This window comes from Gouania willdenowi, chromosome 20 (assembly GCF_900634775.1).
Source record: "Gouania willdenowi chromosome 20, fGouWil2.1, whole genome shotgun sequence".
NCBI lineage: Eukaryota > Metazoa > Chordata > Actinopteri > Blenniiformes > Gobiesocidae > Gouania > Gouania willdenowi.
This window is the reverse complement of record NC_041063.1, coordinates 16,250,592-16,263,679: the sequence shown is the minus strand read 5'-3', so window position 1 is coordinate 16,263,679 and position 13,088 is coordinate 16,250,592. Positions and strand designations below refer to the sequence as shown.

The following is a 13,088-nucleotide window of genomic DNA, read 5'->3' as shown; positions in this document are numbered from 1 at the left end:
CGTTTTTGTTTGCTTGATTAAACGTCAACATTTTCGGATATCTAGAAAGAATAAAGCTTGGCACAAAAAAGAAAAAAAACGATTATCAATATTAACTTTGAGTTGTTTAATGCACACACGCATGCAAGCTCTTCCGCTCTCAAATAAGCGTTTGAATAAGAATTATTTCAATTATGACTAAAAAAAAATAGTGATTAATATTGTTTCTATAATAGACATATGTTCATAAAGCAGCTAAATTTGTGTTTTTGATCATTCATACCATCATGATCAAACTACACCACATCGTTCAACACCCACCTCAGATTATGGAGCCATTGTCTGGTTTCCATAGGGATTTATTACAAAGCTATTTTAAATGCTTCATTTTGTTTGATTTCTCACCTCATGTGACTGAAGCCTCCTCTGTGCCCTAAATAGCTACACACACTTTATGATACAGATGATACAGTTGCTCTGTGATAGCAGTGAACACAACGCAGCAGCTCTTTGTGCTCCTGAAATCCATATTTAAATAAAGCTATGTTCAGGGTCACCTGATTGATTAATAACTGGCAATAAATGTCATTATTTAAGCTATTTATGACCAAAATGAGAAGAATTGAAATATTGGACTGGCAGAAAAGGGCATCCCCGAGAGAGGTCGAGTCTATTTTGAGGCATCACATGCATTATGTAGACACAAAGGATGCTGGGTAATGCTTCTGTCAGTCAGTTTGTGGAAGAAAAGTAATGGGCTTCTCCAAATAAACTCCTTCACACCTTCACTGAGGCTTTGTGGGAAAATTCAGTGAAATCACCTCTTGTGTGAAAACCACACCTGTGCTCTATGTAATAAAGTGCTGTCAAAAAAGGAGCCAATCATGTGTCTTTTCTGGTGTAATTGGAGATCTCTGTAACAGGAAGTTACACCCCTTGTCCACATGCTCATGTGTTGATGGTTGGTTTTAAAGTTTTAAAAGAAATTTCATCATATTCTACCCTTGGATTAACCTGCACAGGATTTGCTGGAAATGGACCCAAGTCATTATACCTGTTGATCACAGGGCTCATTCACTAATTCACTCCTGTTGATCATTTAGAACCTAATAAACACTAACATACATGATATTTGGATTGTTTCTTTTGTGTTCACCACTATTGCTCTAAGCGTAGTGTAAAGGTTTGCAAACCAGGGTGAAATGAACCATAAATCATAGTTGTTTTAAATGAAAAGTTCTACAGGAAAGACATTGTGTAATCATTTAGTTTACTTTGTAGGTTTAGGTGAACGAGGGACAAATCTCAGGGGGAAACGTCTTCTTCTCATGCATTGTGCAAAAGCCTAAATTTGGAACAAACTGCTGAGTCATCCTCTCATGTTTTCTGGAAAGAAGCACATTTTATTTTAGGGTTCGGTAAATAGGCAAAAAAAAGGCCTTGTTAAAGGACCCCTTCATGCTGAATTTGCTCACTTCTGTTTGGGTTTCAATAGTAGACTTTGCTGACTCCCATCATTTTTCTTACAATCAATAGTAATTCATGGAAAGTATTAGTTTTTGCTGTGATTAATTATGTAATCCAGCTATAAATTCTCTTTTCTTTATTGTAAGTATTAAAACAGTCACATCTATTTATTCACCCTTGATCTATTTCAGCCATTATCCAACCTTGATTTACTTCATTTTCTATTGTGTTAGAGTTTAGTCTCCTCTCACTTTCTCTGTCACTCGCACCTTAACTTGTCTGTTAATCGATAAACTGACTGACAGCAGTAGTTTATTGTTCTCTGCTCTCCAGCCAATAAAAACAGCGATCGAACTCTGTAATCATCAATTAAGGAGCCACTGTTTGAGATTTGGCTCAATTGGAGAAAGCACTTCATTTAAATGAGGTGTCTTATTTCGAGAGATCAATGAGGATGTGGTAAGATGTGATGGAGAGAAAAAAATATTGACATTATTTCAAATTCAAAATATAGAAGCAAGCGGCGATAAACGGCCCTCGCCTTCGCCGTGCTGCCTTCGCCGCACCGCTTTGCTGCACCGCTTTGCCGTGCCGTCTTTGCCGCGTTGCCTTTGCCGCGCCACTTTTGCCGCGCCGCCTTTGCCGAGCCGCTTTTGCCGAGCCGCCGTTGCCGCGCTGCCTTCACCAAATTGCACCGCCTTCAGCAACTGCGCCGCCTTTCCCTCGCCGCCTTCGCCGAGTTGCCTGTGTGTTTTTTGGCATGGTCATAGTAATATTTTTTACTTGTCTTGTCATGGTCAACTTCTGTGTCAATTTTCATGATTCTACAATGAATTAATTTTTTTGGCAATTCCTATGTCGTAATGCATTATTTTTTTTTATATATATATATATATTTTTTATTTTCTATACAACTCACCCTTCTCTCCCCCCCAAAGCTACACAAGCCGGCCCCTGCGGTCCCCCAAGTGAGCCCCTGGGTAGGTCGTAATGCATTTTTGGCGTACTTGGGGGCGTGTCAAATTTTTACATTTTTAAAATCAAAAATAGCGAGAAATTTAAATTTAATTTTGTTTGAATTTTTGTGACCCTTCATAATGGTTCAGGGGTGAAAAGTAGGTCAGTTGGTTCCGACACTGGGAAAGAAAGAAAGGAAGAATAATATTCCAGCTTAATAACAATGTTTCCCACCTTTTTGAGTACCATGAACTATACATTTTCGGAAAGCACAGGGGCATGCCGATGAACTGGCAAGGGTCACTGGTCACTGACGAGCATGTAGCGTTCGCATGGGCTCCGCCCATTCCCTCGTAGTGTAGCCACTATGAGAGCCAGAGGCCCTTCGCCAGCTCGTGGCGCTCGGGCCTAATTAGCTGATTTCACAAAAACTCCTATTATGAATAATACAAGCTGCTTGCAAATCAAAAAGATAGCAAAAAACTAGTTCTTATTGATCTAATTTGAGCCATGAACCCATAGAAAATGATCTTTTTGTAAACAAATGTTCGAGCTGCAGGATATTGATTTTGGATATGTGATATTTAGCGTTTGGAAGGTTTATGTCGCTGATTCTTAAAAGAAGTAAGTTCACAGCTCGATACAAATAACAGAAAACCTTCAGCATGTTCTGTAACATCTTCATTCTCCAAATTTTCACAACCAGTGTATGATTTACTGGTGAAATATCACACTTTTACCGTTGAGTTGAGTTTTTGTGGCTCACTGATCTGTGAGCATGTTTACAGTTAGCATTGATTTTCATTTCTATCTTTGGACCTTGTACTCAGTCATGTGGGAGATACTGGATGTTTACATAGCTTCAGCGTCTTTAAGGAGCTTCTGTTTACTCTGTGGTACTCAACCGGTTGTTAATGCTACCGTTTAGTTTGGTTTAGCTTAATGTGATCCTTGTATGAAGACTGAAATAACATTGGCTAACCCCCTAGATGGATTGCAAACTAAATTATTTAGAAAGATGTTACCTTTAATTATAGAATAGGTGTTCAGTTCCCACCTAACTCAACCTCAAGCCAACATTTTTTCCAGATAGTCTCTTTTTAAATCTAATTTATCTTTCCCAACACTTTCAAGTGAAACATTCATATCAAGTCAGGCTCAAAACTGACAGTAGTGTGTTTGCCTATAATGGATTACCAGCCAGTCCTAAAGCTTCCTGCATTGGCATAAGTCTGCATTGGCATAAGTCTATCCAGTTAGCTGGATTAGTAGCCTAAATAGATAAATGAACTTCCTGGGAAAAAAAAATAAATGTATGTGATTTTGTGTCAAAGGGAATTCTTGCGTCAACAAGCAGTTGCTGTGATCTCTGATGGCAATTACCATCCCTGAAGTAGTCCTAAAGCCTTTACAGCATCAATTCATTCACACTCATATTCACACACCAACAGGACAGAGCTGCCATACAAGGTGCTGGACGACCATTGCAACGACCAAACTCTAAGACACTTGGAGTTTAGTGTCTTTGTCCAAGGACTCTGCGACACATAGTATCATGAAAACATCAAATATTTGTCATGATAATAATCTTATAGTATCCATCTGTTGCCATTGCATAACTCCAAATGACAGAAACCAGAGTTATCCTGCACAAGCCTGACAGAACCCCCATCATGGCTCCTCTGAAAAGAGGAACGTCACCTCATAATTACTACAAGGGACTGTGGAAAGTTTTAGGAAACAGCCTAGATCACATATGTCAAACCCAAGGTCTGGGAGAATCCAATTTGGCCCTCGGAGAAAATAAAACTGACAAAGAAAACATTCATTCTTGTGTAAATGGCCAACTAATTCAGTTGGTAGATATCTCAAACCCTCCAAGTACCGTATACACAAATTCAATGAAACGCCACATATTTGCAGGGCTCACATTTCCCCATGTTTGTATCACATGATGGCATTTTTTAAAATCCCATAATCTTATTCAAATTATTTTACAAAGATCCCTAAAGTGAATAGAATTTGGTCATACAAAATGAAGGAAATTGAAAAGAAGATCCAGCAGGGACTGATATGAAATTAGTTTTTGTACCGTCTATAATCTGTGGCCCACTTGAGATCAAACTGGTCCATATTTGACCCCTGAAGTAAAATTTTACACCCCTGGCCGAGATGAAAAAAATGTGCAATGACTACAGGTATTGATCTACTCCACCAGAAATAAATGAGCAGATACCTTGAGGAAGTGTTGTGAGAATTTTGAACAAACAAAGAAACTGACACATGTTCAGATATATAATTAATTTTTTTTATTTTTATTTTTTTTAATGCTAATGTGCAGCATTGATTTAGTTTTATTCAGTCTTTTGACTAAAATACATTAATATTAGTTTTAGTAAAATATCCGCTCTAGTTTTAGTCAACAAAATGACATTAAGATTTTAGTCGACTAAATCTGTTACAGATATAATCAGCTAAAATTTTTGAGATTAAAAATATAAAATAGTCATAACCTAGTTATTGGTTTGCAAAAGCGAATCTTGAATAAACATTGGCCATGAGCGCGTGTCTTGGGCTAACACTAACCCACCCCTTCAATTTACTACCCTGACTCCCTCTTCCCTGTTCCCTTCCCCCGCACCTAGGCGTAACACTGTCCTCTCTTTTTATATCCTCTCTATAATAAAGTGTTTCTTACCCTTCCTTAGGGAGAGCTGGTGATGGTCACAATTTAGCAATGAAATAAATGCATTTATTTAATTGCAATAACAAAACATGCATCGCTGTCTATAAAAGATTGCACTTCGAGAGCATGTGTAGACAAAGGAAAGAAAGAAAAGAAAAATCTTGTAGACGAAAACGATAATGAAAATGTGTGGTCAAAGTAAATAATGTGATATAGATAAAGAAGAATTAAAAAGCAATAGCAAATACATTATCATTTAAACATAAAATGTGTCGTCCCTCCAGATGGTGATAGATTTATGGAAGTGTCTTCCTTACGCTGCCGTGGGTTCAAACACCACTTTTGTCATATATATTTTTTTCATTTTAACATATTTAACATGGCAAATTCCATCTTTGAAATACATATATACGAAAAAAAAATAAACATTTTAGGGTAATTCCTGGGTTAGGGTTGGGTATAGGGTTAGGGCTAAAATAAAAGGGTTAGCGGGGGAGCTAAAAATAAACATGAGCTGAAATAAAACTGACAGAACTTTAAGTCACGTGGTGGACCTATCACGTCACCTAAACTGGCCAATGGGGGTGCTGCGTATGAATCGAAAGGCAGGCTATTCATACTTCTCTGTATCAATAGCCACGACTTAGATTTATTCAGTATTTTCTCTATTTCTGCACTTATTTTAAAATATAAAAACACTCTTGAAGTAGCGGCTAAAGGACATCAAACAAATACATAGAAGATGATGATGATGATGATGATGATGATGATGGTGAAGTCAGACTAAAGCACATCTTATTTCCCACTGGGGGGGGGATATGGCTGATATAAATGAGTGTTGGTCTAGAAGAGAAGGTGAGAGCCACTGGCTGCATGCGACAACTCCTCTCTGCGGCTTTCCTGTGTTAGCTTCATCACCACCATCATCCACATCCTCCTCCTCCTCCTCTTCATCATCATCATCATCACCATCATCATCATCACCCGCCTCAGCAGCAGCTTCGGCTTCACCAGCATCAGCAGCATCAGAGACAGCCACTGACAGCGTGAATCCGACAGTTGGAGAGGTTCTCCATAGAAGAGGGAAGATGGAGAAATGGCAGCTGCAGATGAACAAATACAAGCGTCAGGAAATGCCAATAAATCCTCTTCTATGACACAACAAGGAACTATTTAGACACAAAAGGTGAGACTTTTACCAGAATTTGCCTTTTTTCCCCCCCTTTGCATTTATTTCACATCCAAATGTGAAAAGAATGCACTCCTATGTCTGTATAGTTTATTATATTGACTTTTGATTCATTTTTTCCTCAATGATGATGTTGAAATAACATTCTGCATGTAGAAAACCTCATTCATTTTGTATTGTGTCAATCTTTCTTTTTTTTTTTTTACTTGTTTTTGTTTCTATACCACAGCAAACCAAAAGCCTTTTCCCCTTTTAAAATCAGCTTTAATAAGCGTTTATTAAAAAAAATAAAATAAAAAAAAATCATTAAGAGCAAGAGCTGCTGTGTTTTAAGGAGGGGAAAAATAGAAAATAAAGGTATCAATCTGCCCCCTTGTGGTTTTATTTTGAGGTGTATTATAAAATGAACTAGAAAACCATCAATCTTGAAGGAAGATTGTGTTTTTAAGAAATACATACAATATAAAGAAACTATATTTAAATGTGTTCATTCAACATGTTTAATTAAACTGTCTAAGCTACTGCAACTAAAATCAATATTAATTCCAAATATTCACAAAAAAAAAACACTGTCCAATGTCTCATACAAGGTTGTCTTATTTATAGTGTGCCACTCCATTCATCTCTGAAGTAGCTCACATTCTTGTGTTATCCCCTTTGTGGCTCCCTGTTATGTAATTCCATTCCCATCCGACTGCATCAGCCTCAGAATGTTTGCTGCTCTGCTTATATGAGCTTGCGTGGGATATATATATATAGACAAACCATAATACACGTGTAAGCCTGACAAGGTGTGGGGTGAAAAGTGTTTGCTTTTCACCGTGAGTTTGAGCAGATGTGGAACTGTGAGTGAGAGGGAGAGGATGGATGCTGAGAACAGAGCAGAAATGTAACAGTTTTTCACTTTGTCGAAACCCAGAATTGGACCTGATTTGAGAAACAAAGCAACAATGTTTGAATTCCTTTTGATTTGTTTTCTGTTTTCCCCAGAAATACCACATTTAAGGGGGGAAAATGGATGGATCTTCATCTTCCTTGCAGTACGGATCTAAAAAGCGGGTCAAGATCCACCCAAATACAGTGACAGCGAAATATGCCACCCACTTCCCCCAACCTGGTGATGAAGGGTATGATGATGCTCCTTCCTTTGAGGACTTTGGCACCTTCCAGGAAGCAAAGGCCGGAAAGAGGCTAGTGTCAGACGTTAAAGGGGGCAGGACTTTTTTTGGGACCATGGAGACCCAACCTAAGCAGCCAAGTGTTCAGAGAGACAAGGGAGTCGGAGGCCAGCTGGCCAGCTTTGGTGAAGCCAACGTCCTGGCGTCCAGGGTGACCTGGATGGCCTTGTTTGGAGCGGCTGCGGCTCACGGCTGTGTGGCCCTCATCACTCGTCTAGCAGCCGATCGGTCAAAGGTTCCCTCCCTGGAGCTGATCTTCATCCGCTCTGTGATCCAAGTGTTGTCCATCTTGGTGGTCGTCTACTACCATGAGTCCCCCTTTGGTCCTAAGGGCTATAGGCTTCGTCTCTTCTTCTATGGTGTTTGCAATGTTATCTCAATCACTTGCGCCTACACGTCCTTTGCCATTGTACCGCCCAGTAATGGCACCATCATGTGGCGTGCATCCACTACGGTCTTCAGTGCGATACTGGCTTTCCTGCTGCTGGATGAGAGGCTGGGATACACCGATGTGGTCACAGTGGTGGGAAGTGTGTTCGGTTTGTGCCTGGTCATGGTGCCAAATGTAGCCGATGAGGAGAAGTCCAGGCTGGGCTTTTGGAAGGAGGCCTTTGGCTACACGATGACAGTGATGGCCGGTTTGACTGCTGCCCTGTCCATGATCGTCTACAGAGCGATCAAGGATCGAGTCAGTATGTGGACGGCACTGTTTACCTTTGGCTGGACTGGCACGGTGTGGGGGGCCTCCACCATGTTCATCATGCAGGAGCCCATCATTCCCCTGGACGGGGAGACCTGGGGTTATCTAATCGGGATCTGCATCTGCTCCACAGTGGCATTCCTCGGAGTATATTACGCTCTGAATAAATTCCATCCAGCCTTAGTCAGCACTGTGCAGCACCTTGAGATCGTGGTGGCCATGATCCTCCAGCTCATTGTTCTGAGGATGATACCTTCAGTCTATGATGTCATCGGAGGTCTGGTCATCATGATCAGCGTGTTCACTCTGACAGGAGTCAAGCTGTACAGGGTGAGCAGAGCCATGCGACAGGATTACCAAGAGATCCTTGACTCGCCCATCAAATGATTATGTCAAGCCTATCGGGCACCGATTGTAAAGTTGCACATGCTAAAATAAACAGCAACTTTTTGCAACATTTACCAACAAACCTCCTTTAAAAAACATATGTGAAATTTGTGATATTTATTTTCTCGTAAAAATATTATGTCAATGTTAAATCTAAGTTTAAATGTTGAATCTAAATCTAAATTTTATATGTTATGGGTAATACTAAATATTTAGCTAATATGCTAAGTACCAAAATAAAAGCTCATTGACATTTTTTTATGTTACTTTTGACCATATTTACAGCAACATTTGTGAAATTTGTGAAGTTTTTTTCTCGCGAAAATATAACGTCAATGTTAAATCTAAATGTTAAATATGAAATCTAAATCTATATGTTAAATCTAAATATCAATTAGCTTTTATTTTGGTACTTCTGGTGAATTAGCATATAAATATTTAGTTTCACCCGTGACATTTGGAATTAACATTTAACATTTAGATTTAGATTTACCTATTAGATCTAACATTTAGATTTAGATATAACATTCATCATTTAGACTAAACATTTATATGTAAATGTAACATTTAAATTTAATTTTAACATTTAGATTTAGATTTAACATTTAGATTTAGATTCAACATTTAGATTTAGATTTCACATTTAGATTTAGATTTAACATTTAGATTTAGATTTAACATTGACATAATATTTTTTCGAGAAAATGAATATCACAAATTTCACAAATACTGCTGTAAATATGGTCAAAAGTAACAAACAAAAAAAATTCACATGTTTTCTAAACATGGCTTGTTGCAAATGCTGTTTATTTTAGCATGCACAACTATATAATCAGTGCCCCATACAGGCCTATCTGTTTACAGTGTTGCTCGGTCGTGCAATTTTGGAGAATGTTTGAATCTAATGATTTTTGTATAGTTGTTTTGTCAAACGAGTGCCAGTTGTGTAACCAGTGTCTTAATATCTGTGTGTGAAATAAAAGCCGAGACTCATGTACAATGATATGGTGACAGTTTCCCCCTCTGACTTAATGCGTTTACATGCTGAAATGACTTTGACTCAATCAGATTATTTGAATGGCAGTTTTAAGGTGGAGCTTGTTCTTCTGTTGTTGCACTGCCACACTTGGCACGCCCCGAGCATACAAGGATTAAAGCAGAAAATACAAACCCCACCTATATTTAATCACCTTCTCAAAAATAATGACCAACCTGTCAATGTTTTTTAAAGACAAAAAGATACATTTCTTTGCAATTTTGATTATTTATTTATAAGTTATAGTTTAAAAATGTAACATTTTTATATATTTATTTTCATACATTTTGATTTATTACTCTATTAAGATTGTGTATTGATGACGTGTTGAATTTCAGTTAATTACCTTATTCCTGGAGCTCCTACTGTGGAAACTTTATGCACACAACTTCCTGTGTTATCAAGTCGCAGTTAGTGTCCAATTTCTCACTACACTACATACAGACAAAAATTGTGTGTGCAGCACTTATAGTTCAACCTTTTGTTCCTTTTAACATCAATTCTAGATTTGTTTTTTTTGTTTTTGTTGTTTTTTTTTTAAAGTGCATTTTAACTGTACATAGCACAGGAAGTTGCATCCCTAACCAGGAAGTAGTGACTCCAGGAATAAGGTGGATATGTAATTATTTTAAGAAGGTGTTGATTTAATTAGCCTTAATCTGTGTCAACTAATATATGGTGTTCATAATCTTGTGGAGAGCCAGTGATGGATCAGATGGTATGATTTTATGAGATGGAAAAGAAGTCTTTGTCATGTGTACAGTGTGACATCGTTATTAAAAAATCCATCTAAAATTACATGTAGACTCCATGTTCTTTGTTCATGTAAATTGAGGGGTTTTTTTTTAATATTTTTCTGGATGATGCACTACTACCTGCACCTGTCATATCACATACATCCTGGTCCCATCATGGTTGACGTCTAACTCTGGTGAACACATCAGGGTCAGGAGCTTCTGTTTACTTTCAGATACGTATCACACTAATGCACTCAGGCAAGTGCAGTGTATTAAATTAGAGTCACTATTAACAACTGGGATGGTGTTCATCTGCTGTAGCTGGTTCACCAGTGGCTCGTTATGTTCGGTGTAAGACTAGGTATCCAGTCTCACTGATTTCCCAGAGGAACAGCAGGAATCGTGGAATGAAATGAATATAAAGCAAAGAGGAATGAAGGAACAAGGGAAACAAGAGACACGCTTCACTGAGGACCCAGCAGGTGGCATTCATGATCTGTTTCACCACTTCTCACACTGCACAATTTAGCCTTTGAGATCAAACTTAGTGACATGCCCTGTTATTAAGCCTTTGGAATGGCCCCGAGCCTCTGTTTTCCAGTTTATGTTTTCTAATTTGAAATGTTTCAACAAACTGCAGAATTCATCAGCACATAATCTATTTCTCTTTACAACATTAAGACTCATTCAAATCATTTTTTTTAATCAAGGGCCAAATACGAAGCAGTTTGATCTCAAGTGGGCCACAGATTCTGGGTCAGAAAAAAAAAAAAAAATCAATTTTATCATTATTTTTTCCCAAGTTTGCAATTCCGTGCATAATCGATATAAACAGTATTTGATGCACTGACAAGATCCAAGTGCTAAATTACAGCTATCAGTGCCTGCATGCAGGATCTTCACTTTTGTGACCAATTTGTGTATGATTAAGGAGAATTTTGCAGGATTGTTTGTGAGAAATTACAGGTTTTTTAGAACATTTAAGAGGGTTTTTGAATTTGCAATTGAAAACGACTGCATTTGGCACAGAAAACTGCTAGCCCCTGTAAATATTGTAGAGTTTCATTGAATTTGTGTATTCAAAATGTACATAGATGTCTTCAACTGGATTATTTGGTAATTAATTACACAATTATTAATGTTTTCTCTGTCATTTGTCCTTTCTACCACTCTAAAGGGCCGGATTTGGCCCCCGGACCTTTAGTTTGACACATGATAATAATGCGATATCAACAATCGATGTCACTGTTGAATGTTAAAAATTAGTTCATGTTACTAAAATGGGAACCACACACTGGACAAATTCTGTTGAAATCATTCCACTCTGTGTATGATGATTTATTATATTACTGTAATAAACTGATTATTAAAACCACAAGTTTCATCAAGAATTTTCTTTAAACTGCGTAAACAATTTGTCAGGAATAATATTTAAAATTGATTTTCCTAAAAAAAAGAGAAAATACAGTGTATATATATTTAAATGAGATCGAGCGTGCTTTATATAATCATGTGGTATTAATGGAGTTTTTTTGGTGCAGAATTCATGTTGAGGAGGCCCATCTGTCAGAACAGGAAACAGACTGCATCCTGCAGCAAGCTGCACTACCTTCCAAGTTTCTATGTTGCTCTTCTAACCACATACACTTTAATTCAATGTATCGTCAGTTGTCAGGCGAGTTGTTCGATGCATGAATGTCTCTTTTCTGGTGCAGGTGAGAAGATGGTTCTATATTTGGCAGCAATGTGGTAACATCGTAGACACAATAGCTGAAACAATAAACTAGGAAAAAGAAAAAGAAGGAAAAAAAATGGTAAAATTTGTAACCCTCAGTGCAAATCATTTATCTTTTTTTTTAGTTAAAAAGATGAAAGGTTAGTTTAAAACCTGAACTTGATAAAGCTAATTTTTGCACATTTGTAATGTAAAACACCTTCATTTGTTACTGTCTTAAATTGAGGTAATTGGTTTTTTAATCAGAAATGCAGATTTGATTTGATTATAAGCACAAGAATCCAATGAATGCCTCCAGTACGTGTACGTGTACGTTATATATACTGCATTTTTTAGATGTTTTCAAACAGTTGACGACAAAAGAGCCTTGAGCTATTACTTGTCACTTCATTTCTAAACAACCTTAACCATAATGTTGTGACATCTGTTTCATTAATATTATAGATCAGGTAAGGGCAAAAATTACACTTAAAAAAGAATAAAATACAAACGATAAAACATCTGTAATGGCAATCAGAATGTTTGACATTAACTTCTGGTGTTACACGGTATTACCGATTGATTATCACATCCCAGAGCTGTCAATATATCTCTCTTAAGCCACTGGTGATTGATTTTTGTCTCTTGACATCAGATGCTGCTCTAGCTTCTAGAAGACTGGTGAGCTTTATGCATTTAAGAACTGGGATTTTCAACATTAAATTCAAATTTATTTATTTATTTAGAGGATGAATCATCTCATTTTCGAGGGGGTCCTGAAGATTGCATCAAATGACAGACACAGCCAAACGGACAATAAATAATTACAAAATACATTCTGGAGATGATGGACAAGAGCATTTTTAAATAGAGGCAGAGAAAATAAAGAGCGGATTTCTCGTGGGAGTATGTTCCAATCAAGTGATTTCCAACTTCCAACTTTTTAAAGGTCAGTATTCATTAGCAAGGATAATCTATTGTTGAATTCACTGCACTTTTGACTCTAAATGATTCTTTTTATAAGAATTTCTGGATACTGCCTGGTTTTTACATCTATT

At 37.5% G+C, this 13,088-nt stretch overlaps 1 protein-coding gene across 1 annotated transcript; it reads left to right on the top strand.

Annotated features, from left to right (window-relative positions):
- The first annotated feature begins 5,936 nt into the window (after nucleotides 1–5,936).
- On the top strand, nucleotides 5,937–8,625 carry slc35g2b (solute carrier family 35 member G2b). The gene is made up of 2 exons (XM_028434562.1): nucleotides 5,937–6,275; nucleotides 7,269–8,625. Exon 2 carries the CDS (start codon nucleotides 7,293–7,295, stop codon nucleotides 8,541–8,543), a length of 1,251 nt encoding a protein of 416 aa, XP_028290363.1. The 5' UTR covers nucleotides 5,937–6,275; nucleotides 7,269–7,292; the 3' UTR covers nucleotides 8,544–8,625.
- Nucleotides 8,626–13,088: the final 4,463 nt, after the last annotated feature.